At 43.6% G+C, this 27,155-nt stretch overlaps 1 protein-coding gene across 14 annotated transcripts in view; it reads left to right on the top strand.

Annotated features, from left to right (window-relative positions):
• ZBTB7C (zinc finger and BTB domain containing 7C) overlaps window positions 1–27,155 on the top strand; it is a 352,767-nt gene that overhangs the window by 226,813 nt on the left and 98,799 nt on the right. For 2 of the 14 annotated variants that reach the window (XR_008317858.1, XM_053303372.1), the window contains exon 1: window positions 10,492–10,761. The exons of the other annotated variants lie outside the window; for them this stretch is intronic. Coding sequence is in view for 1 of the 2 variants with exons in the window: in XM_053303372.1 (XP_053159347.1) it covers window positions 10,718–10,761 (44 nt within the window). In the remaining variant the exon portion in view is untranslated. Of the gene's footprint in view, window positions 1–10,491; window positions 10,762–27,155 lie in introns of those variants that run through there. 14 annotated transcript variants of the gene reach the window in all.

Genomic DNA, 27,155 nt, shown 5'->3' with positions numbered 1-27,155 from the left:
CTGTCCATGTCAGGTCTTAAAAATGCTCCTAGGTTGAGAACATGTTGACCAAGTTTCAGATGGAAATGAAACTGTTTATAGCTTGACTGAAAATCTGGTGGGGGTGGAATATATTCATATGGAAAATATAGAACAGTAGAAGCTTGGAATACTGGTGCTCATCCAAACATGTCCCCCCATTCTGTAGCCCTATTTGCAGACTAAAATGGGGGTGGGGGAGGGACTGCACTCCAGGAATGTTTCATGGAGGTGGATGAACATTTTTCAGAACTTCAGCTATTTTATGTCCTGATGTAGCATCATTGCAGGGTATTCTGGGAAGAAAATTATGCCTTGCAGCTGATAGGAGGAGCTCAGGAGAATTGCGCCCTCACCTCCCAAATTGCACACACACCCCAAGTGTGAAAGAAGCTAGACAATCCCCCGCCCTACTTTTGCCCATAAATGTTCAACCAATTCAAGCCCAACTTTCAAAATTTCAGTCCAGCCCTAAAAGAAAAACAGAATACTTTTGTGGACTAATCCTCACCCTCATTGTAGGGATAGGTGTAGCATTCAATACCAATAAGACCTGTGATTTTCAAAATGGAATTGAATGAAGAGAAGAAGGTAGTCACTCACATAAAGCTATATAGTCTATCCCAGGTAGAATGAATTTATGACTAATTTTTCTGTCCAGTTTAATTATTCCATTGCAGGGGAGTTGGGAAATCTGGACCAGGGAGTCCTGGACCAGGGAATCCTTGCCAAAAAAAGAAGCAAGAGCTTTGTATAAAATTTTGTAATGCTTAAATGTATTGCACTAATATTTCACCCTTTCTTCCAAAGACCTCAGGGACGTGTTGATGGTTCTTCACTCCCTATTTTATCCTCAAAACAATCCTATAATGAAGATTAGATTGAGAGATAATAATTGGCCCACAGTCACTTAATAAACTTCATGGCTGGGTGGGAATCTGAACAGAGTTTGCCCTTTTCCAAGTTGAATACATTATCTACCATGCTATACTCACCCACACATAATAAACCTCTATCCTTTACTTATTTTTGAAAATGATTTCAGTACTGTTTTTCCTCCACTAGGGAGTTCAGAGCAGCTAAAAGTGCAGAGTGAATAATCAAGGCAATCTCAAATATGACAAAATAATTAAATGCTATAATAATAAAATTATTTCTTGTTTACGCAGTTAGACAGGTGTTATTGACTGGTTTGTTTTATCCAGACATTGAGTCCTTCCCGAGGACCTGGGATGGCTGAATTTTATCATCAATACTGTTGGTTATTATAGATATCGTCGCAAAATATAGGCTGTTCCCAGTAAAGCTGCTTTTTGTAATTGGCTGATGGTGATTTCTGTGGCCCCTATGGTGTTGAGGTGTTCTCCAAGGTCTTTTGGAACTGCACCCAGGGCGCCAATTACCACTGGGATTATTTGGGTCTTTTTCTGCCACAGCCTTTCAATTTCAATTTGTAGATCTTAGTATTTGGTGATTTTTTCTATTTCTTTTTCTTCTATTCTGCTATCCCCTGGTATTGCTATGTCGATTATTTTAACTTGTTTTTCTTTCTTCTCAACTACAGTTATATCTGGTGTATTGTGTGGCAGATGTTTGTCTCTTTGTAGTCGGAAGTCCCATAATATTTTTACATCTTCATTTTCTTCAACTTTTTCAATGTGATGGTCCCACCAATTTTTGGCTACAGTTAGCTTGTATTTTTTGCAGATGTTCCAGTGTATCATCCCTGCTACCTTGTCATGCCTTTGTTTGTAGTCAGTCTGTGTGATCTTTTTACAACAGCTGATTAGGTGGTCCACTGTTTCGTCTGCTTCTTTACAAAGGCGGCACTTGCTGTTTGTTGTTGACTTTTCGACTTTTGCTCTTATTGCATTTGTTCTTAGTGCCTGTTCTTGTGCAGCCAGTATTAAACCCTCTGTTTCTTTCTTCAAGTTGCCATTCTTAAGCCATTGCCAGATCTTGGTGATGTCTGATTTTCCACTTATATTGTGCAAATATTGACCATGCAGTGTCTTCTTTTTCCATTTTTCTGCTCGGTTCTTGACTTGTTCTTTCTTGTAGGCCTGCTTTGTTTCATTGGTGTTGAATAGTTTTGCGATATTGACCATTTTAAGTGCATCTTCTTCACTGTCCTTGATATATTCTTCAAGGCCTCTTTTCTCCTCCTCTACTGTTTGATGGACTTGCAGCATTCCTCTTCCACCTGAGCTGCGAGGGAGGTATAGCCTATTGACATCACTGCGGGGGTGCAGAGCATGATTGATGGTCATGATTTTCCTGGTCTTACGATCCAGCGTCTCTAGTTCTGCCTGGGTCCAGTCTATTATTCCTGCACTGTATCTGATAACAGGTATAGCCCAGGTGTTTATGGCTTGTATGGTGTTCCCGCCATTGAGTTTGGACTTGAGGATTTTTCGTACTCTCCTGATGTATTCACTTCCAATTTTTCTTTTAACTTCGGTGTGTGCGATGTTATCAGCCTAGAGAATGCCCAAGTATTTGTAAGGTTCTTTCTCTTGCAGGTTCTTGATGTTGCTTCCATTGGGCAGTTCTATTCCTTCTGTTTTTCTTATTTTCCCTCTGTTCATTATTAATGCAGCACACTTGTCTAGTCCAAACTCCATTGCTGTATCGCTACTGAATATACGGACAGTGTTTAGCAGTGATTCGATTTCTGACTGGGACTTTCCATACAACTTCAGATTGTCCATGTACAGCAGATGGTTTGTTTTACTGGATGTTTTAGATGTTTGGTATCCGAGGCCTGTTTTGTTGAGTATTTGTGAAAGTGGGGTCATGGCGATTACAAACAACAGAGGGGATAGTGAGTCCCCTTGGAAAATGCCTCTTCTAATGCCAACCTGTCCAAGTGTCTCGCCATTGATTGTTAACTGTGTACTCCACATGCTCATTGCTTTTTTTATAAATGTCTGAATGTTTTTGCTGACACCAGTTGTTTCTAAACATTTTAGTATCCATGTGTGAGGCAATGAATCGAAGGCTTTCTTGTAGTCAATCCATGCAACACTTAGATTGGTTTTTCTTCTCTTGCAGTTTTCTAAAATCATTTTGTCAATCAGCAGCTGGTCTTTTGTGCCTCTGGTGTTCGGGCAATTTCCTTTCTGTTCAACTGGAAGCTGTTTGTTAGTTAATAAGTGTTGCATCACTTCATCTGCTATTATTCCAGTTAATAATTTGAACATGGTTGGCAGGCAGGTGATCGGTCTATAATCACTTGGAACTGCACCTTTTGCTGGGTCTTTCATTATTTAATGAGTTTTCCCAGTTGTTAGCCATTGTTCAACATCACCGCCTTGCAAAATGTGATTGAACTGTTTTGATAGTTGTTTATGAAGGCTTGTTAGGTGTTTAAGCCAAAAGCCATTCAGTTCATCGTCGCCTGGCGCAGTCCAATTTTTAATTTTCTTTGCTCTTTCACTTACTAATTGTGGTGTTATTATTAGATCTTGCATTTGTTGGTTACATTATTATTATTACATTATTACATTATTTGTTGGTTACATTATTATTATTATTATTATTATTATTAATAATAATAATAATTCGATTTGACAAATTTACAATCAGAACAAAAACAGATTATCGGTTCAGCTTCCCACAAAGGCTTTTTGTTTTTTTTTTAAAGAGGCAGATCTGCAGCAGACCTCAGAAGGCATATTGTCATAGGCTAGGAAGGGCATTCCATATTGTTGTCGCCCTGAAACTTTGGAACGCGCTTCCCGTGGGAGTAAGAGTCTACCCATCTCTAGCGGCTTTTAAAAAGTGTCTAAAGACTTATCTTTTTACCCAGGCCTTTTAGCTTTGTAACTTTGTAACTTTGTAACTTTTGGATTATTTATTGATTTGTTTTGAGCTGTTTTTAATATTTAATTGATTTTAATGTTTTGTTTTTATTTGTTGCGAACCGCCCTGAGACCTTGGGTTGGGGCGGTATAAAAATGCCCTAAATAAATAAATAAATAAATAATTTTTTGCAGCCACAAACAAAAACGCACTGACCAACATCCTGACTAGTGCTGTCTGGTTGTCTGCCCTGCCTCACTCAGTGGGGCTGTCTCAGAAGCCTCTACAGCTGCCGGGGAGCAGCACAGTGAACCCGGCAAAGCTGCAGCTCCTGCAGCTATCTCCCTAGCCTGGGAGAGTGGGGCGATGTGCCCAGACAGCCGGATTGGGTGCCGGGCAGGGGAAATGCTGTCGACGCACCCTGATGACACCAGGGGGCTGATAGCGGTAGATGGGTGGGGTAGGAGCAGCAGGGAGGGCCGTGAAGGGGAAGAATAGGTCCCAGACAGGCCACGAGGAGAGGCAACGAGGCTGTACAGGCAGGGCAGCCAAGGGTTAATAAAGAATGGGGCAGGGTGGGAGGAAGGGGTGGACATGAATGTCTGGCAGGGATGTCTGGCCTTTGAAAGGAGCAAGGCCGAGGACGAGAGTGGTTGGTGTCTGGGAGTGCTGTGGTGTTCTGGTGAGAGACCAGTGCAAGGACCAAACCATGCTGCAGGAGGAGGAATTGGGTGGTGTCTAACCCCATCTCCTACCTCTGAGGCCTTGACAGAAGGCTGTGGACCAGCCAGGCACCAACCGACCCTCCTCAGCCGGACAGCTGCCTTAGTGGAACGAACAAAGTTTGTGCTAGTGCAAAATAGTTGTGTAGCTCAATGAAGCCGAGGGAATGTTTGAAGCTGCACCCTCACTCATTTTATGAGTCTGCCCTTCTATTCTTTGCTCCTCTTAGACTCCTGCAAGATATCTGGGTGGTGATGGTGGAGGGGAGTAGCTGAAAGTGAGGGTGGGAAAGCAGCAACATAAGGGTGTGTCCCACATAGGGCAGTCGAACAGGAACACCAGTGGGTGGCAATTTTCTTTTCTTCTGCGTTTATAAGGCTGGGTGGATTGGCATTTACTGGACACTGTCCAAGTTTTGCTAGTACCTTATCTGGGGCCAGGCATATGGTTTGCACTGGCTTTGCTGATTAATGTAGCCAGACACTCCTTAGAAGCCCAGTAGTCAGAGAAGTTGCTGATAGTGGGTTGGGTGTGGGATTTTAAGAGAAAGGTGGGAGAGGACGTTCAGAAACCAGAGGATTCCAAAAGTGAAAAAATGGTTCTAGGCACGCAACTTCTCCAATTAAACTGAAGCCTCACCCAACTTGTCAGCATTTGGGTTGCTACTTACTCATAAAGTTGATGGGCTGTTCAAATTTCAGGAATTCTGTTCTTACTAAGAAGAAAATCTACCATGAACTGAGTTGTGAATGATAACAACAAATGACAATATTTAGCATTTATCAACTGCTTTTTGAGTATCCAGAGCCCTTGGTTTAAGAGCCCTTAAGTTCTTGTCTCAATTGCATCAGTCCTGTGGGGGTGGTGGTCAGTAGTACTCCTTATAGGGTTGTACTAGGGTCATAGCTACAGTTGAACAAGATGGGTCAAATAGCTCTGGTCAAAGATACAGGGAGGGGGAGAGAAGAAGGTGGTGGTGGGTGGTAGGGGCCCATCTTCACTTCTTGTTCCAGGGCTCACTCCAACCTTGCTATGACCCTGGCTATATACCATTATATTGCATGTTCCAGCAAGGAGGAGCTAAAGCTAAGGGAGAGTAGAGTGCTTAAACAAGGGCTGCTCAACTTTGCACCTTCTGCATGTTGGCCTACAATTCCCATAATCACTGGCTGTTGGCCACTGTGGCTGGGAATTATGGGAGTTGTAGTCCAAAAACAACTGGGGGGCCTAAGCTGCGTAGGCCTGGCTTAAACCCTTCTTGAGAATTCATTGCAGATGCAAGATTTGAACGGGCAGCTGAGCTTCATGACTGACTACTCAGATGCGGTCCACACCACATAGCAGACTACGATAGGAATGAGGTGCTAGAGTACTGAGGTGGTAGAGCAGGCTACAGACTCTAGGTGAGGAGTCATGTATTTGAATGCTTCCCTGGACTTCACACACACACACACACACACACACACACACACACACACACACACACACCATTTAGTTCCCTGCAAGTAGACAACTAGTACAGCAGGGTGGGTGAGCCAGCTGCACATCTTCCTGATATGTTAGTTTTTTACTTACAGCAGGGGTTCTCAAACGTGGGTCCTCAGATGTTGCTGGCCTACAATTTCCATTATCCCTAGCCGCAATGGCCTTTGGTCATTGTGGCTGGGGTTGATGGGAGTTGTAGGCCACCACATCTGTGGAACCAAACTTGAGAATCCCTGACTTACAGGGATCTTTCTTTTGACATGGAGGTGTATTTTTCTTTTAAAGGCACCCAATACCTGCATTGGCACAATTCACTTTTACCAGCAAATTCTGCTGCCTGTGTCAACCAACCTGGAGTCTTTTGGCATCAAAAGGTGCTCCAATCAGCTCACTTTCAGTTCCCAAGATACGTGCTTGAGGTCAAAAGGGCTTCTGGGGGCAGCAAAGATCAACAGCATTTTTTAAAAGTAGGTTTTAAAAAACAGAACTGATAACAATAAGCAATAATAATAACCATCATAATAATAATTATTATTAATAATAATGCAGGGTCATTGTTTCATTTCCTGTTATGCCATTCTGAAAATTTCTACACAAGGTGGTAATGGACTCTAATGACCATTAGCGACTAGTGTTTCAATGGTGGATTTATTAATTAAACCAATTAAACCAGTGTGACTAGATAGCCATGGTTTCCCCCTGTTTGTAGGAAGTCAATTGGTGCCCTACTTCTTTCCCCCACTGGTGTCGTCATGGTTGGGCAATCTATAATTTGACTAGTTGAGGAGGTGCTGTAGCGTGTCAGGTTCAATCCCTGGCATGTGCAGGTAGGGCTGGGAAAGACCTCTGTCTGAAACCCTGGAGAGCTGCTGATAACGACCAAGATGGAGCCTGACTCAGTATAAGGTACATAAGAAAAGCCCTGCTGGATCAGGTCCAAGGCCCATCTAGTCCAGCATCCTGCTTCACACAGTGGCCCACCAGATGCCTCAGGAAAGCCCACAAACTAGAGATGTGGGCATGCCCTCTCGCCTACTGCTATTCCCCTGCAACTAGTATTTAGAGGCCTCTTGCCTTTGAGGCAATAGCCTATAGCCTTTGAAAGACCTGTCCTCCATGAACTTATCTAAACCCTTCTTAAAGCCATCCAGGCTGTTGGCTGTCACCATGTCTTCTGTCAGAGAATTCCATAGGTGGATTATACGTTGGTAGTTTCTTATGTTCAGGTTAAAGGGCTATGCACACTTACCTGCAAATAAGTCATGTTGAACACAATTCGACTTCCATCCATGCATTAGATTGTGCTGTAAGGGTGGCCACTGTAGACGATATGAATTAGAAGGTTGGAAGGAACCTTGGAGGTCTTCTGGTTCCAACCCTTTCTCAATACAGGACACTGCTGCAGCATGTCTGACAGATGGCCACCCAGCCTTTGTTTAAAAACCTCCAGTGGAGGAGAGAACAACTGTGCATGAGATAGACTGTTCTATTGTGGAACCGCTGTTTCAGTCAGGCAATTCTTTCCAATGTCTAGCTTGAATCTTGTAATTTCAACCTATTGGTTCTAGTCCAACATAGGAACCTAAGTTGAGTCAGTCCCTTGGTCCATTTAGCTAAGTTTTCCGAGCCCTTTCTGAGGAGATCCCAGGAATGGCATCCAGTGCCTTCTGCATACAAAGCAGGTGTTCGTCTGCTGAGGTGAGCTTCAGCCCCAGCTCCTGAATATATATGCAGAATAATCCCCATTACCTACAGTATGTCGAAATTCCACGTTGCTACTCTCTACTTACTAATTTAGCACCATCAATTTTATAGCACATTGGACTGGAGAGGTAGAATTCTGGATGCATACATATATATGTATAAATGCTCGCTCCTTCCCACATAAAGAGTCCAACATAATAAGCCTCAGCAGAAGGAGAGGTAAGCCTTTTTGTCTCTCCTTATAACACACCCCACCCCCACACACGTAGGTAAACTATTGTGTAAGAGACAAAGGTTTAGTCTTGAAGGGAGCACTGAAAAATATGACATCCCTCTTGCAGTCTGAAGTAGTACACTCTAGAATTCTACCACTTCAGTCTATCAGAACTTAGATGACCTGAACTTAGATGACCTGGTCTGTCCAGGCAGGAGAAGGACCTGATAGAATCCTGAGGAGGCAGAATGAGCAGTACCACCTCAGAATGCAAGTGGGAGAGATAGCAGTTTTGCATGCTCCCCCAGGAAGAAAGCTCCCTGCAAGCAAAAAACAATAAGATGAGTCTTACGATCAGTCTCACGATCAGTGAGACTCGCAGGAAGGGGGTTTGTGGGGAGGGTGGGCTTAGCCTGCTCTCCCCACAGACGATCAAGCCGGCAGCCCTGGGCAGCCGAATCAGCTGCCCACATGACTTCCGACTCGGTCACAGAGCCAGTGTGGGCTGCGGGGATCGGGGGCCATGTGGCCCCCAGAAGGTCCAGGATGCCCCGTGCGAGTGCGCAGGGCATCCCAGAGAGACCCCCAGGGCCAGGAGGCTTGCTTCAGCCTCCTGGCGGGAGTCTCCTCATGAGGAGCCACGCCTCAGCAATACACGATCACAAAAATGGGGTTAGCGGAGCACTCATTCCGCTAACCTCGTTTAAGGGAAGGGCTACAAAAGCAGGTCACCAGCTTTGGAGAAACTGGGCTCGCCTGCAAGGCTGGTGGTTCTTACACTCAGCTGAAATCGGGCTAGGCTCTCTTAGCCCGATTTTGGCCGATCATGAGAATAGCCTCAATGACTAGCACACCATGGCGAGAAAGTCTCCTCTCTTTTGCAATGGCCTTCTGTTTGCAGGGCGGGTTTTTTAATCTGTAGTGGAGCATTTATTAATGTGATCCACTGTCTGAAGTGGTGCAGGCCATTCTATTACCTCAGAACCCTACTACTTCATTTTGCTATTTGCATTGACCAGGCCAGACACATACATTCTGAAAATGTGATAGATGTTTGCTTAACACATATAACTAAGGGTCAGACTAGATGTAGATCAAACTAGATGGAGAACACATATTTTATTTAAAATATGATAAATAAATAAATACATTTGCATGCAACACGGAACCGCGGGTCCAATGGAGCACGGGTTCATGCTTTCCCCCCACTCACCACTCCCTGCTCTCCAGTCCATATTCAGACGAAACTAAGAGTGGGCTCTCTGCAGTCAGGGAGACTGTCAAGAGGTGGGGGCTGTTCGGGCTTCATTTTTGCTTGAAGAACAGCCTGCACAGCCAACCATGGCCGGAGAGAGGGAAGAGCTCTGGCACTGGAACTCTGGTTATGAGCAGCAAAACTCACAACAAACTGAGGGTTCAAATTGGAGTTTGCAGAGCACAACCTACGATGGACTTCCAGATGGGACTGTAGTGGCCACACATTTGGATGTAACAGTAGGGAAACCTCTGGTCCCTGCAACTCTGGTTCTGCATTATGTGCAAATGCATTCGTAATGTTGAACACATCATCATCATTTTATCAGATCTCCAACCCCCCCCCCCCCCCAAGATCAAGCATGAATCCCCATCTTAGACAATTAGGACCATGCTGCTCAAGGAAAGGTATTTAGCCCTTTCCCCCTGCACTGTGGTTTTGATGGAAATAGTTTCCCCAGCTACTGTTTCTCCCAAGGAGAAAGTTGCTGTTGGTGCTACAGACAGAAAGACGACGTCTTCTTGACCAATGGGCCAAGAAAATATGACCCAAATGTCTTCCACAACTGCCCAGAGACTTAAATTTTGGGCAGTATACAAATATGTTAAAAATAGATAAATTTGGAACATACACCTCTCATTCTGCATAATGTTAGTTCAGCTGTGATTGATTTATTTGTGTGCGTGTGTGTTTGTGTGTATCTGTGTGTGAGAGAGAGAGATTGAGAGAGAGAGAGAGATAGAGAGAGAGAGAAGTCCTGTATATGTCATGCTGCTGAAGAAACTCACAACAATTTGCTCAAGTTTCCTTTTGAGGTAGACAAGATTTGTGCAAATACCAATTGTGCATATGGTTCCATGTAGGGTGCCTTGGCTAAGATGTCAGATTTGTGTGTGTGAGCACCAATCCCCACCCACCCAAGAAATTCAAATTGTATTTCTCTAAATGTTGACATCTTTGCCTTGTATGAGCGCAGAGGATTGCCTTCAGTATTGCATGATCTATTTGGGGTGTTGTTTTTTTTACTCAAATCCCTGTGGTCCACTGTTGTCGTGGTACCTTAAACCTGCATAGCTAATGTGCCCATTTAGGATCTCTTAATAGCTACTGTATAACTAACCACTGCCAAGTGATCTTGAGTCTGTGCTCGTGAATAACAAGGGGAAGGCTCTCTTGGTGGCAGACATCTGTGCAAAAACCTGCCTTTATTTCTCTTTCAAGAAGAAAAGAAAGTATTTAAAAGAGCACAGTTCGTTTGTGGGAGAACGAACATCAAAAAAAAGGGCTGGCTTCCCCCACATACCGCCAAGGCTTTAGTACAGGTGGACAGCCAGGGCAAGGTGCCAAATTCTTTTGGTTTAGAGGGAGTGGTGGGAGGGAAGCCTCCGAACCGCTCCTAGAAGGGCTTAACTTGCCTTCTTTCAAATGTGGGACAACCTACTACATTCTGCTCCGGACTCTCAGGGAGAATGGTTTTTTTGCAGATGTCTTATTAAAACAGAGGAGTGAATTTTATGATCGTAGGCACCAGAGCAAAGTGGTGGAAAGAGTTGGAAAGGTAGGCTGAGCTGTATTCTCTTTCCTGCTTTGCTGTTTCTCTAAAAAGGTGGTTGGAGGGTTGGTTCCCCCCCCCCCAGCCCACCCCATTCCCTCTTTTTCTTTTCAATTATTCCAAGTTTATTTAATCACAAGGAACCATCCTGTCTCCTCTGTGTGGAGGCTAATTTGGTTAATTTTTTCAAAAAAAATGTTTCCAGTCTGCCTGGAGTGCTTTAGTGTATTTCAGTTTGCTGTTCTCTTTTACGGTCTATCACAGTCAACATGTTTTGTTAATTGCTATTCAAAGGAGAAGCTGGATTCTCTCTCTCTTTTTTTTATTTGCTTCTTGAATCCTTCCCAAATGCTGGCATCTTGGCTAGAAGTCAACCCCTTATATAGTAACAGCATCTCGATTTTTGTACGGGATTTGCAAGCTGGATTCAAGGGTGTTGTTTTTCTTCTTATTCCCTTTTTGGCTGGGAAAATGTGGCATTAAAATATCTTCTGTTAGCAATGTATAGGGATTTTTGGCAGATTGGATTTCCATATATGTCAACAACCTTTGTAAAGCTCTTCGCTTTCAGTTTTGTTTGAGTCTTCTTTTGCACGTGAGTGGATTGGTGGATCTTCCTAAACCTTTGCATTTGCTACACTTTCGTGAATTGACAACTGTGAGCAAAGACATACCTGGAATGCATTGCTACGGCTACCCACTGCTGCAGTTTTAATGCTACTCAAAGTGATTGGTTCTACAGTTCTCTGGGAAGAAGCCTGTCATTATGTGTGGAAAACAAGAAACTATTTTATAACCATGAAGCCATTGTGAGGTGAAGCTCAGGTCTGAATACCTTGTGAAGGGCTTTCTTTGTGTAACTTTTGTATAGTTTTCTCTGTAGATACAGCTCTTTCTCTTTTCAGGTGTTTTTTTTTTTAATTTAAAGCATGATGTAAACATTTCGGATGCATCTTGGTAAAAGGTATGCTGGTACCTGATTACATGGAGTGACAACTGTAGCTATATACTATAGAAAGTCCATCAAGTCCAACTTGCTTCCAATAGCTGAGACTTTGCACTAGGCAAACTAGTAATTTTCTGAAAATTTTTCAGAAAAAAGTAAAGAAAATTACTTCTGAAATCTGCTTGAGAAAGTCTCAGCTGTATGACGATTCATATTGTATTCATCCAACTTCTTGTTTAAGTGAAAAACAGCTGCAATTCCAGTGAGAGTTTTGTTGAATGGAATATGGATTTTTTCAACCATTAAATTATGATAAGTTTATGAATTTATTTAAATCACCCCAATGTTAGGGACTCTAAAAATGTTGTGAGCCCCGACCATGCACTTCTGGGATTTCTATGAAGTGAATTTCTTGCATATGTCTGCTAGGATATTGTTTTCTCTCTTATGAGCAATTTCACAATATCTGGGAATAAAAGGAATATCTGCCATGTTTTTACCTTCTTTTAGTTCAAAGAGCTGAGAATGGTGCATCTGAGGTTATTCTGGGTTCTGTGAAACTCTGCTGAAAAATTTTACTAGTCTCTCCAGAGCTTCACTTGACATTCTTCAGATGTTTTGCCTGATGAGTAGCCTCCACATTTCTTTTTAGGCAAAATTTAGTGACTAGCTAGGGATTTTCAGGACCACCCCCTCGAGAAATGTCACTGGTCTTACTGGAACACTTTCTGCTTTCCTTGAAGGAGAAATATTCACTGAAGGGGAAACCTTGGGTTCAGATTTTTGCGTTTTTCAAAGCAAAAAAATTGTGTTGAACAAAATTTCAGTGGGACCTCTAGGTTATCTGTCTTTCATGACCACTTGCTTCATGTCATTGAATGATAGTGGGCAAGCTAAATAAGCATACTGGTTCTTTTGTGAGTGTCTAAGATTTTTTTTTTTTTTTTAATTCAGAATGCTTTTTGGATGTTACCTCTTGAATGACAATTTGGGATCTGATCGATTCCAGTTTGTTCTGTTAGGATCACTGGTGGTCCTTAGATTAATTTTAATGTTAAATTTATTGGCATAGAATTTAGTCACTGAATATCTACAATAGAATGGCAGGATAGAAGTGCTATTATTACTGAACATATAAGATGCCATATACTGAGTCTGACCTTAAGTTGATCTAGCCCAGTATTGTCTGCACTGATTGGCAACAGCTGTCTAGGGTCCCAGAAAAGGTCCCCCCCACCGCCCCGACCTACTTGGATATGCTAGGGATTGAAGCTGGAACCCTGTTGCTCTGCACTGAGCTATGGCTTTTCCTCAACAGAACGGCCAACCTATCTCTGCCTCTTGCACCCTGAGCAAGATTCATACCACTAGACCAGGCCTGTACAACGTAAGGACTGGGAGCCAGACCTGGCCCGCAGGGACTTTTTTGCTGCCTCCCAGGTAGGAATATACTGCAGCGAGAAGAGTTCCTGGCTTGTTCCCTCTTGGCCACCCTCTCTGGAAACTGTCTTATAATGCCATCCTGTGCACATTTACTCAGAAATACATCCTGCAGTATTCCCAGTAAGGCTTACTCTCAAATAAGCATGCCCAGGATTGCAGCCTGAAAGCAACAACAATTTAGGGAGAGGTGAGGGCTTGGCATTTGTTTGAGGCTGGCATACACTCCAGGCACCCCACTGTCTGAGCAGGGATAGGGTTTATTTTCCAGCCTTGATTAATACTGTGAGTCCCTTGATGGGGGCGGGGGAGATCCACAAATAGCTAACAATTGCTTTCATTAGTATTGCTAATTAATTTTAATGTTACAATGTGCTAAAAATTGACCTCAACCCCTGCACACCAAGTCCTGGTTGTTTCTGGCCCACTGGGGCATTTGAGTTGTGCACCCCTGCTCTAGACCAATAAGCCAGACAAGTTTTCAGAATTTGATGTTGAACTTGATTCCTGTGGTCCAGTCGAAGATTCATTTGATGATTCCCGTTCTCACTATTAGGCAAAATTTCAGGACTCACCAACAACTGGTACAGGTCTGTCTGGTGCCTGTTACATGGAACTGGAAGATTCTGTGGTGTAGTGGCTAAGACAGAGCTACCAGTCAAGAAATCCCTGCTTTAAATCTCATCTCCATCATGAATTTGCAGTGTATCCTTAGTCATTCTTTCTCAGTCTCATGAGCCTACTCCACAAGTGTGCTATCTTTCTATAAGCTAACATACATGTGCGAATGTTCATGGCAGAGAAGAGCATTTGGCTAGTTTGAAGGGTACTCCAGTGAGCTTCCTTGAATCACAGGCGAGAGGAGCATGGGTGTGCCCGGGGCAAAATATACTTTTTTTTAAAAAAAGGGGTGTGTGGTTCATTTAAATTGCCTCATACACATAGTTCAAATAGTGTTTAGTCTTTGAACCATGGATAAAGGGCAATTTGGACACACCGCCTTCTGCACAACCAGGCTCACTGAGTGGAGGGAGATGTGAATTCCCATACCTCTCCCATGCAGCACTTCTCCCATGCAGCTAAAGGGGTGTGTGTGCTTGGAATATCACCCAGCCAGCCCGTTGTTCTTTCCATAAAACATCTATGTCCCATTCTTCCCAACAGCATTGATATATTATGCTTTTTGCAAAGCTAGGTGACTAGAGCCTCTGAAGCCCTGAAGAGGTCATGATATGAACTTATATGATATGAACCATGCTCATCTCTCTCCGTGTTGGCTTGGTGCTTCTAGGAGCACCTAATCGCTTGCCATCTGTGTTCATGCCTGGGCAAAAGTCAGGAGTTTCTCTCCACTGAGTGCTGGAACCCCATCACAGAAATGAACCTCACCACAAACTATCACACACGCCAAAGCCCTTAGCTGTGGATCTTGTTGATGCCTCATACTGGTGCTGAAAGGGGAATATGTTATGTCAAATCCAAATTCCTCAGAGTTTTGAGAAATAGGTCTTCCTCAAGGGCAGTAGTTCTGCCCAAGAGGCATCCTGAACTTTGGGGAGAGCTCCTTGTTGAAGCAGGAGAAAACAGAACTGTTTTGCTTCAAGAAGATGCGTTTGCCAACACGTATGAGGCATTTGTATTCAAGTGTAGCACTAGCCGCAAATGCCCCCTCTTCAGTTTCACAGGCTGCCCAAGTTCAGGGATAATTCAGTGATTTGCGGGGGGCTCACACCTATGTGAGGAGATGAAACTTACCCACAGCTGCAGTGTTTCTCTTAGCAATGCTATTGTGTCACCACATAATTCTTTAGCTTGGGTCCAAGGGGGCTTCTGGGACATTAAAATGGTAGCTGCCAGTTGCAGTTCCCAGGAGGAGTGTCACCACGATAAAATAGGCAGCAGCTGAAAAGGTAAGCAAGGAGGGCTGGTTCCTCTGCACCGTCCCTTCCATAATGTTGATACTTAAATCAGTATTGTAAATTCTCTATTTTTCACCAGTTTGAGTTTTGCTTCTTTTTGCTTTTTTGACTTAATGCTGGTAGAACCATGCTACTGTCAAGGTCTTGAAAATTTGCTGGGTGTGAATAATTTACTGAGTTTGAGTAACTTAGCTTCTTTGGGAACATAATTTATTGTTTCTGTGTTAGTTTAATATACACAGTTCTAGCGCAGAACATGGTCAGGTTAGATCATCGCCTTTCTATTTGTCTCCTTTCTCTCGCATGGATATGGACCACTTTCATTTACTGCTTGAGAATTTTGGTCACAGTCTTGCTTACCATCTGTAGACCTTTGCCAAAAAGGGGGGGACTGCAGAATGGCCATTAAGCAGAACTCCCTGGAATGGGGCTCTAAACCACCCAGAGATATACGTTTTGGGCTTTATAGAAATGTGTCAAACAAACAAATGTTCATCTTAGATCATGCTCACAAAAGCACACTGCCACTCTAAATCCAGAATAGCTACCTGATGTTACTGTTGGCTTCTTACTTCCTAGTCATTTAGTCTGAAATCTGCATCCTACGTTCTCCTACTTTTTACAGAGACTCTTGATGGTGTCATTGTCATGCTGTTGTATTTTAGTGCTTTCTATGTTGTCCTCTCGTTTTACGATGTGATTCGTGGTAGGGTCCTCACGTACCACCCCCACCCCTGCCACCATTTAAAAAGCAATTGCAGTGGCAGCCAGACTAGCATGGATTAGCAAAGCACTCTTGAGGCTTTCCAGGGCTACTGTGTCTTTGTTTAGACGTTTTCTTGTGGCTTCTGTTGCTGTAATTTCTTCCTGTTCAGAAGGGAAATATTGTTAACTAAATTTCCGTTTTGGGTGTCATGCCCTTCAGCATGACATGAGCAATGTAGACCTGCCCATGACACTGTGGGGCAACTTACCCTTGCTTGATTGTAGATCATGTGCAACTTGCAGTGGGAATTAGTCAGTTCCTGTAACTCACAGTGGGGCTTTAATTATTGGTTTCATCTCATTAATTTACCTTTCTTTTTTACTGTAAAATACCAATAAAAATAAAAGCGATGAGAAGAAAGCAGTAATTAAACCCCCCAGGAGGAAACACTAACTGACTGTTTATGAGCCCATGTATCAGGAATACCGATGCTCAACTGAACAAGAGGCAGTTCAAACAGAATAGGGGTGTGCACGAAACGGATTTTGCACTCTTTTTCGAGCTTGAAGTGAAACACAGATGGCTGAAACATTTCATTGAAACAGCGGCTGACTCTGGATGTTTCGACAGAACTCAAAGTGTTTTGAGTATTTCGGCCATAAGGAACAATGGGAAAACTCGAAACACCCATTGTTCCCCATGGGTGACTCCTAGGGACACCAAAGTAGGTTGGGTGGTAGTGCATGATGGATGCTACCCATTACCCAACCCACAAAAGAAATGGGCGGGTAGGCAATTTTAAAGAATTTTTTAACCTTTCTCCAAAAGCCACATAGGATGGGGAAAGGTTAAAACTTTGTTAAAAATCACCCGCTTGCCCATTTCTTTTGTGGGTTGGGTGGTAGGTAGCACCTACCATGCCCTACCACACAACCCACTTGTGTGTCCCTAGGCATTTCCCATGGGGAACAATGGGGTGTTTCAAGTTTCCCTATTGTTCCCTATGGCTGGAACAAGCTGCACTCACAGAGTCTAATGCATTCTGCAACCCTGCCTTAAAAAAACCCTGCCACTGCAGAAGCACACAGTAAAAGGGAATCTGTCCCTCCTACACAGATAACACGTTTCAAACACTGTCCAAGAATCACTGATGAAGAATCTGCAGTAACATCACTGGCACAAGCTGTTCTCTAACACACAATTATGACTCCTTATGTTACTTCCTAACATTGCAACAGCTGCCACAGCAGCACCCTTACTTAGCAGCAAGCATAGCCATAAGCTCAATTGGAGCAACCTTTTGACTGAGTACACCTTGCAGTGCAGATTGCAGAGCAGACCAGAGCAGTGAGTAGAGCACAATTTAGTCTCAAGGCCAGACATGGAGCTCATCACAGCAATCACCAAGAAATATCTCACACACACACACACACACACACACACACACACACACACACACAGCTGCCACTGTCCATTTCTTGCCACTATACTATCTCACAAACAAAACAAACTACAACTCAGGGAAGACAGGCACCCAAATTCTGCCTTTGTCAATCTGAAATCCAGCAAATAGTTATGAAATCCAGATAGTTACAGCAGCAATAACACAGCATATTATACTTGGTGCTGAGAAAGAAAATCCGCAAAATCAAACCTTCCTTGATTCCTTTCTCCTCTCCTGATGTGTCCTCTTTCTTGAAGAGGCACACTGTAAAGGCTCTCTGTCTCCCAGTTCCTTTGAATACATTTTGAAATTCCTTCCAAAAGTGTTCACCATCCCTCCTCCCTCCCCTTAGCCTATGGGGGCACATTTGCTCATGACAACATTTGATTTTTATGCTAACAAGCCAACCAAGAAGCAAGGAGATCGCCAACCAATCGCAAGCCAATGCCAGAAAACCAATCAGCAAGGGGGGAACAGGCCTCAAAATGGTGCTCGAGACCTCATAATGTTTTGATCATAACAGAGCTGTTTTGCTCTGAGCTTGAAACAGGCCCTTTTAAAGAGGGTGTTCTGTTTCAAACTCGAAACATTCGAAACGGCCCGTTTCGAGTCAAAACATTTTGCCATTGAAATGTTCTGCACATTCCCAGAACAGAAACGGTGGAAGCTTCTAATTAAAGTTGCAGGGGACTTTTGCTTAGCAGGACTTACTTACATCTAAATATTACAGAGAAATTGTGGCTATGGGAATGGGCATTGCCAGATCACGTATGTTAAGTGCCATGTGGAACTACCGTTTTAATTCCACTTCCTGCTGCTTGCAGAAATTCTTCTTCCAGTTTAATTACGCTTCCAGCAGATTGCCTCAGCAGCAATAAAGGGCCCTTGTGTGGAAGCAGTGTGTTCGCCATAGGAATATAAATATCATTTTAAAAATAACATGGTTAAACTGCTGGAATCTTATCATCTATTCATTTAGCCATTAATATGATCAGCTCTGATAAAAACTGTTAAGAATAAGGAATAAATAAGGAATTGGGGATAAAAACTGCCCACAGCCTCCAATTGCACACGCACACACACCATTCATTTCCAGGAGGTCGTTCACACAATCAAAAACTGTGTTCTTCCCAGGTTTGGGAGCTGTGTGTGCTTCCAGTTTTTGGTTGCGCGGAAGCAAGGTAAGAGGAAAACCTGGGTAGAAGTGATTGGGTGGAAGCAAGGTGGGAGGAAAACCACAGGACCAAAAATTGGGAGCACACACAGCTCCCAAACCCAGGTAGAACACAGTTTTTGATTGTGTGAATGATCTCCAGGTATTATTCCTGGGGTCACAGGAAGCCTCAAAATGCTTACTTCCCCCGCAGATGATCTCCCCGCTGTTGCAGGGCAGTGGATTGCCCGCCCAGACGATTGCCAGGTGCTCCTGGGAGCATGGAGGTTTGGGGGCTGAGAGGCCCCCGGAATTCCCACAATGCAGCACGCAAGGGCATGGTGCATTATGGGGAGCATCTTGATGCAGGCCGAGAGGCTACTTGTGCAGCCTCGACACACAATCCATTAGCGAGGGGTAATAGCGCGCTCGCACCCTTAACAGCCGGAGCTCCCTACAGGGTTTGCTGCCATGCCACGGTTCACACATGCAGCAAAGACTGGGTTTGGCTGCCCAATTCCAGTCTTTGCTGCACATATAAACAGCCTCATTATGTCCTCATTATTCCTAATGAACAGTAAAGGCATTAAAAGCGCCAGAGCAACAGATTCCCTAACTTCCGTTCTGCTGCCATTGCTATGGAAATTGTGTCAAGTTTTGGTAACATTAGCACCATCACATAGCTAATAGCGATTTTTGGAAACTAACCACAAGAGTCTGCAGTCAGTAAGCAGAAAGGTGGGGCAATTGAACGAGGTCATTTAAATGTTTGCTGAAATTGTTAACCACTCACACCCATCTTAACAGTTAGCAGTCTAGCGCTTTAACATCCCTAGTTCACCCGAACTACTCAGTTGCCAACAATTTTTACTGTGACAAGGTTTTAGCTATTATAATTATTATTTTTTGCTTTGTTTTTGTTTGGTTTGCTTTAAAATGGCACCTGTTCAAAGCCCTGAAGGTGGGGCACATTGGAGATAAAATATATACGTAAATGTACAAAATGTGTGGGAATTCCAATGTCATACTTCAGTTTATGAAAGAACGGGAAAGCCCAGCTATTTACCACTTTAAACCATCCTGATTATGAATACAAAGAAACAGTATTAAGATGCCCAGTACTTTCGGCCACTTCTGGCTGATGAGGGCCACAGGGCAACAGGGAGGTACACTGCCTCCCTGAAGGTTTTTACAAAAAAATGACACTGGCAGGGGGAAAGCAGCGAGAGGGTTAAGTGCACCCTCCCCGCACCCTTAAAGAGCCAACCCCGCCGCTTCCGAAACGGCCATTGCCGGTTCCGTGCACATCCCTCCTATGTATACATATCAATTTTCATCTGAGTGGGAGTTCAGCATTTAAGACAAAAGCATATCCCAAGTGAACTTCTGATGAAACTCCTGGGATTCGAATTTCCACATTTTGCTGAAGTGTATGAGTCATATATGGTGTATGGAAAAAAAAATATAGTGAGGAAGGATTGAAGTTGGGATACGATTTACAATGTCAGATTAAATTGGTTGCTTTGGAGGCTTAATAGTAAGGCTGGGCTGAAAGGAAGGTTACTTTTGCAAAACATTTCATCAGTGTCAAAAAGTGCTCCTCTGATGATTTGGGGGCGGGATTTCCAAGTGGGAGAAAGTAATGTTAAAGCTGATCTAGGAAGCATTGGCTTCACTCTCCGTTGGCGTCTAATAATAATAATAATGATGATGATGATGATGATGATGATGATGATATACTTAAGTTTCTCCTCACAACAACCCTATGAAGTAGGTTAGGCTGAGAGAGAAGTGACTGGCCCAGAGCCACCCAGCTAGTATCATGGCTGAAGGGGGAGTTGAGCTTGGGTGTCTCCGGTCCTAGTCCAGCACTCTAACCACTACACCACACTGGCTCTCTTAGGAATTGGGCATTCCTCAAATCCATTATGGATGAGACAAGAAACAGTAGATTTATATTATAGCCAAAATGATTTAGGTTGGATGAAGAAGAATTGTTTAAGACTAGTAGAAGACTGGAAGGGTTGCCTAGGGCTAGGGGTGCAGTGGAACCTCCATCACCAGAGTTCTTCTAGAAATGGGCTGCATCATAGGGATGTGTGAAACGTTTCGGGTACAGAACGATCTGTACCCGAAACTGCCCGTTTCAGGTGATTCGTTGCCGAAACGAATCACCCTTTTGCCCTCCCGAAATGTTTTGGAGCTGAAACGAATCACCCCCATTTCGGCTCTGAATTATTTGTAGTTTCGGCCCTCCATTTTGTGGCCAATAAAGTGCTTCTTCTTCCTCCTCCATTTTGAGTTCTGATGTCTATTTGAATTTCTCACCTTTTTGCCTCCCATTGACTTCAATGCAAAAAGGTCTGATCTGATGTCTACTTGAATTTTGGGTCCCAGGGCCAAAAGAGTGGGGTGGGGTGGTAGTGCCTAATGGATGGAGGCTACCACCCAAATTGCAGAAGGACTGGGCAAAGGGCTGGTTTTTGGTGAATTGTTGGAAGTTTTAGTGTCTTTGGGGCAGATTTGGGCCATAAAGTGGGATCTGGGGCAGAAGGGTGGGGTGGTAGTGCCTAATGGGTGGAGGCTACCACCCAAATCGCAGAGGGATTGGGCAAAGGGCTAATTTTTGGTGAATTGTTGAAGTTTACGCATCTTTAAGGTTCCCCCCATAAGGTATAATGGAGGTGTATCGCTTCACATCAGGGGGGAAAGGGGTGGCCTAGAGTGGTGTGGGGTAGGTGGTAGTACCCAAGGGGGGCAAGGAAGCTACCAGAATTTTTTCAAAAGATTTGGGCAGAGGGCTAATTTTTGGTGATTTGTTGAAGTTTACGCGTCTTTAAGGTTTTTCCTCATAAGGTATAATGGAGGTTTCAGAAGCCCCATAACTGCACTTGGAGGGTGCTGGGGTAGCCCAGAGCGAGTGGCAGGGTAGTGCACATAGGGTGCCAACTACCCCCATGGGTTCTGTTGTTTCTGAGGTGTTCTGAGTGTAGATTCTTTGGTAGCAAATGAGATTTTCAATACAAACCATGAATCCACTCTCTCAGTAGGGTGCTGCCGTCAATGATCTCGCTATGGTTTAACATGTAGCTTGGTTCTAAAGATAAAAATAGATGTGACAAAACATGGTTCTGCTGCCAATAAACCTGTGTTGTTCCACCTCCTCTCCCCTGTAAAGTGTAGATGTGGGGACAATGTGATATGGTGTCACTATGTTATGCGTTTCTCCATCTCCTCTCCACATCACTGGCTCATGCTGTGGGGTCCAGGAAATAGTATTCCTCCAAAGGAATACTCAACAGAGGATTGCTTGTGTGTGTGTGTGTGTGTGTGTGTGTGTGTGTGTGTGTGTGTGTGCCAGAAATGCCTTATTCTTTGTCACATCTAGTTTTGTTCTGAGATTTTGGCCTAGTTTTCCCTGAGGTGGTAAACCTGTGTTTGGGCTGGGACAGAACTGAAATGGGTGGTGAAAGGCAGGGGGTCATTTTTTTAATTTTTCAGGAGTGGGCGATGAAGTTATCACCAGTAGCATAGTGCTGCTCCTGATGGCAGCCATTTTCCCTCACAGAATGTTCTCCTGAATGACACTTTGTCATCATGTAGCATTGTTCTGAGGTGCATTCTGAGAAGAAATGGTGGTGAAGGCCCACTGAGAGAAGTGCTTTTGCCATGAAATGGAGCAGCAAAAAAAGGGGGGGGAGGGAGGGAGAGGAAAGTACTTTTGTCCCATCTTTTGTCCCTGAATCTCTCCACATTCAATGTACAATCTAATTTGTTCTGTATTACTTCATACTGCAAGTTGCGGTATCGTGGCTGAATGCTCCTCCACGTTAAAAACATTCTTTCCGCACAGAGAGGTTGATGTTAGAAATGTCTAGCCTTCTGAACCCCTCTCACATCCCTTCATGTGAGCCCTATGTGTTGCCTGAACTGCTGCAGCCCATATATAGGATGGGTTCACATGTAATGGTGGCATCTGAGGTTTGCCTGAGCACCCTCAGTCCTGGGAGCGCATACTTCCCCGCTACTTCCTTTCCAGGTTCTGTTATGTCATTGAGATTGGTTGTGATGTCCTAACCCACCCACCTTGGCATATCCTGTCCCTACTTCTGTCAGGCAACCTGATCTCAGTTACAGATGTTGGGTTCACCCAATGGAAGTAGGGCAGAATATGCCAAGATTGGTGGGTTCAGACACCACAACCAGTCTTCACATATTAGAACCTGGAAAGGAAGTAGAAGCTTATGTAGGGATGTGGGGGAAAGTGTGCATTTTGGGGGCTATGGGTTCCACCTCAGTTTCTGCCATTACCTGTGAACCCACCCATAGGTTCATCACCTCAGGGATAACTAATTTGTGTTGACTCAATCCCTAAGGCAAGCAGATAGACTGGACTGGAGGGATCTCTTGAGGTCACTTTCAACCAGTTTTCAGCAGCTCAGATGAGATTGCTTTGTCCTTTTTATGTAAAAGTTCTAAGAAAGATTTCTGCATCTGAGAAAGGGCTGGACTTGACCTTTGAAGTGTCTTTCAGATGTGTGTTTCCCTGATCCTTTGCCCTTGCATCTGAGATAGTTGATGTTTGAAGAAAATATTAAACTCCTGCATCATGTACATATTTTACCATCTCTGTGCAATTTTACTTGGAAAGGTAATAATAGCATAGGGTACAGGCAGCAATGGGCTGGTCAAACTGACCCTGGGCTGCGGCCCAACACGATGAACACACTGAAACCATTAATGTAGCGCTCCTGTGGGTGTAATTATAGGGGGGAAGTGTCCCCTCCCAGATTTCAGAGTGGGTGTGGGGGTATAATTATCCTCTTTCCCCCACCCTGCCTACATCATTTTAGGAGCCCACAGTCACCAGAAACTCAACTACTGCACTTGGAAATCTAGAAAAGAAGTAAAAGGGATAGGAAGTGAGGGATGGAAGCCACCTAAATCTGTCTCCCTTGATTTAGAAAAGCTAATATATACTTTCAAAGCAGCAACCAGCCATTTTTTGGTGTCTTCCACTGTCCCAAAACCTTCAGTGCTTTTGAAGGTTTCTCGGGGTGGCAATCTCCAAAGAGAAAGTTATTTACCAGTTTTCCAAAATGGTGGTTCCAAGCTGTGTTCTGGCTAGGGTGTCCCAGTAGAGTCCTTCTAAACAAAGGCGATAATGATAGACAAGCTTTCTCTGAAAACAAGTTGCCAACCACTACAGATCTTCCTTGCAATATGCTTTCGCAGGCAAGGAGTTTGTTATGTTCTAAGGTGCGGTTTCAGTTCATGTGGGGCAACAGTTTGGGCCAATAGGATTGTTGTTCAGTGCACCATGAGTATATTGTCTTTTGTAAACTGCCTAGAGATTTTTCACTATGTAGTAGAAAAATGCAATACCTACATACGTTTATAAATCAGCACCCTCCCAGAATCTGCTGCAAAATGCAGTGGTTCCTCTGTAGACAGGTCTCTGTGGGGGAAAGTCCTCAGAAGTGAAATGCTTGAAAGCCATGGTTTCAGGATGATTCTCAGGGTCAGACTTTTGATGAGCTTCCATGAAGTGAAAGTTTCACAGCTGCAGGGCAGCCACCAAGAACCCTGTACATTCCTTTTTTTGCATAAATGATCAAGTTCAGGTGGCATTGCTCTTAATTGATTTTAAAAGTCATCTTGGGATGTAAAAGAGGAGGCAGGCCCTTAAGTATCCTGGACCTAAGTGAGGCATTCTCAAAGTTGTTGTAGGCCTACAACTCTGATAATCCAAAACTGAAGGCCATTGTGGCTGTGAATGATGAGAGTTGTATCAATAACATCAGGGGGCCCAAGTTTGTGTATCCCCAGGCCCTAAGCAGGGCTTTATTAGTCAAAACCAGCACTTTGAATTTGCACATGGAAGGCAATAGGAAATTAATGCAGATGCTGAGTTCTGGCTTAACAAGCTTTCAGCATCCCATCCCTGTCAGGAGATGCCTGGAGTTAATGTTGAAATATTATTCAAGCATTAGTTGAAGCATTATTTATGTATGTATTTATAGCATATAACTTTCTCCTGTCTTCTGTCATGGAGCTCGAGACCAGGATACTTGGTTCTCAGGTAGTCATCCAACCCAGGCACTGACCAGATGTAGACCTGGTTAATATCTTCAACAGAGTGTCTGTAGCATGTGCCCTCAGACCTTACCCTGGGCCCTTGTAGTGCAAAAAGCATATGTAACACTTTACACAGTGACATAAGCAAGACACGAGCTTTTGCCTTGAGGAGCTGCTTTCAAACAGTCTTCAAGGGCTGCCCCACAGGCAGCACAAGCCTTCTATTTGGTAGAAGTCAATCTTGGAGGCCCTCTGTTGGGATATCACCCAAAAATCTACCTTTGTTTAGACACCGCCTGCTATTTAGGGCTCCCACCACTGTGTCTAAGATTAGAGGTCCTCCTGTTTTTTGCGGTGGGCTCATTAGTGAGGAACTCCTGCCCTCATGATATTAACCTTTCCTTATCCTCCCTCACCTTTAAAGAATGATAATATTTATTACCTTTGTATGCCATCCCTCCTCCAAGGAGCTCAGTGACGTTTCACCTTCACGACAACCGTGTGAGGTCGTTTAGGCTACAGTATCTGTCCGCAGGCCTGCCACCATAAGACCACTGGTTCTCCAGAAACAAAAGCACATTTGTCTTTCACGCTTCTTTCAATCCACTTGTTTTTTCTATTAGCAACCTTCTCTTTCTTTCCCCGGCTTAAAAACAATCTGTTTTAATTGGGTTTTTATATGATTTTACTGTACTTGTTATTTTATTATAGTATCTAAAGGAACCTGAGCCAGGTGGCAAGTGGTTTTATTGTTGTAGTTTGCAGTTAAGGTTCACTAGGGAAACCAAGGGACTGCATGCAAATCTGCTCAATTTGCATAAATTTAGTCATAAGGCAGAGCATGGCCTGGATTCACAGAGTTGTGTAGGAAGCTTCCATGTACATCGCAGGAGTGTCTGAGCTTCCCTCCCTTCCGGTTGCAGGGCTGCTGTTTTCAGTGGCAGCCATGTGTAACTATGATGCGTAACCCCTCCCTTAGCTTCGGGGTTCTTGCTAGTACCGAAATCTGTGGCTAAGGTTATATTGACTGTTGCCAACCAAGAATGGCAGGATCCCATCCCAGCCCTGTGCTGAATGGTATCCGTGCATGCTGTATTTTGCATGGGCAAGGCAATTCCTGTTTGAGATCATATTAAAATCAGGCTCATTTGGGGTCACTGGATCAAATCGCTTCTTATTTTCAATTCGGCAGCACTCTTCCCTTTCTAAATATAAAGATTAGTGCTGGGATAAGGCTAAGCAGCATATGACAGGGTCCATTCTGTGTTTACTGTAATTACACAGGTGTATAATTGTCCCCAAATGTTTTGCTTTCCATGTTCCCATTCAACTACGCGACTGTACAGGTTTGGTCAGTGAGATAGCTGTATGGTTTATTTTCTTTTGGCTGGAAGCCTTGGAAGATGAATAGAGGGAGGGGATCGGAGGCTGGGATTTTCTTTCTTTTTCTTTTTTGCCAAGAGCCGTTTGGAGACTCCGACACATTAGTCAGAGCTCTTTCACTTCTATTCTTTTTTTTCTTTCTTCCTTGCTTTCTTGAATGGTGCAGCAGGGCTGCCAACACGGAACATTTAATAATTGCAAAGAAAATCCCGCCAAAAATGTTAGGCTTAACAGTTTATTTAAAAAGAGAGAGAGAGAGATTTTAAATCATGTATTCCCTTTTTCGCCCCAGTCTTTCTTAAAGCTGCAGTATACTTTGCAGTGTGGGAATGAGAAAATAGGAACATAAGAGGAGCATTGCTATATCAGACAAATGGCATATTTAGTCCAACATTCTGTTTCCAATCTGCCAGATGCTTTTAGGAAGCTTAAAAGAAGAAACCTCTGTCTCCAGCAACTGGTATTAAGAGATATATTGGCCTTAAACATGGAGGTTCCATCTACTTATCATGGCAAATAGTCATTAAATCTATCCTCCTTTTCATTCATGTGGATTCTTTACCAGCTATCATGTTTTCAAGCTTTTAACTGCAGCCACAGAAGTGAAGAATTCTTTAGCAAATAGAAGGCAAACCAGCAAACCTAAAATGGGGAAATTTGTGTAAAAATCATGGCATTTGTCAACTTGGTACATTTACTTGCTTATTAAAATTTTGTTTTGCCTTATTGCTGGGACTTGGGATGCACTGTTGTCTAAAAATAACATATCGGAATAGAGTCTGGTCAATGACCTCATCTTATCTCCTTCAGAATAAATGAACAGAAGATAATTCCCCCCCCCCCAAAAAAACCAACCCACAATCCCAAGTGGGAATTCTTATAGATGCTGGGTCAACCAGATGCCGGGCAAACCTGATCATAGAACAATTTAATCAAATAAGACAAATGTATCAATCAAGTGAGAGACAGGAAAAAGAAACTCTGACCCTTATCACCAATAATTCTTTGTAGAAACATAGGATCTAGGTTCCCCTATTTCTTGTTAATGATCCTATTGTCCTCCACACTTTGGATGTCTGCGTCTGCGTAGACAGGACCTCGGAACCTTCTAGAGCTATAAGCTATAAGCTTTTCCACAGTAGCCCTACCCCCTTGGTGACGCACATAAAGCCGGGGCGGATTAAGCCTTTTATTGTACGTAGGCGGCCAAGGATTTTCCACCCCCACCGCTGCAGCAAGGAGGGCAGGGGTGACTCCATTGGGTGTGTATCGCTGGGGCCATTTGGAAGGCAATTAATTAAGAGAGATGCAAATGCATGGTCTCCAAGCCA

This window comes from Hemicordylus capensis, chromosome 2 (assembly GCF_027244095.1).
Source record: "Hemicordylus capensis ecotype Gifberg chromosome 2, rHemCap1.1.pri, whole genome shotgun sequence".
Classification (NCBI taxonomy): domain Eukaryota; kingdom Metazoa; phylum Chordata; class Lepidosauria; order Squamata; family Cordylidae; genus Hemicordylus; species Hemicordylus capensis.
The sequence above is the reverse complement of the archived record's forward strand: the minus strand, read 5'-3'. Positions and strand labels throughout refer to the sequence as shown.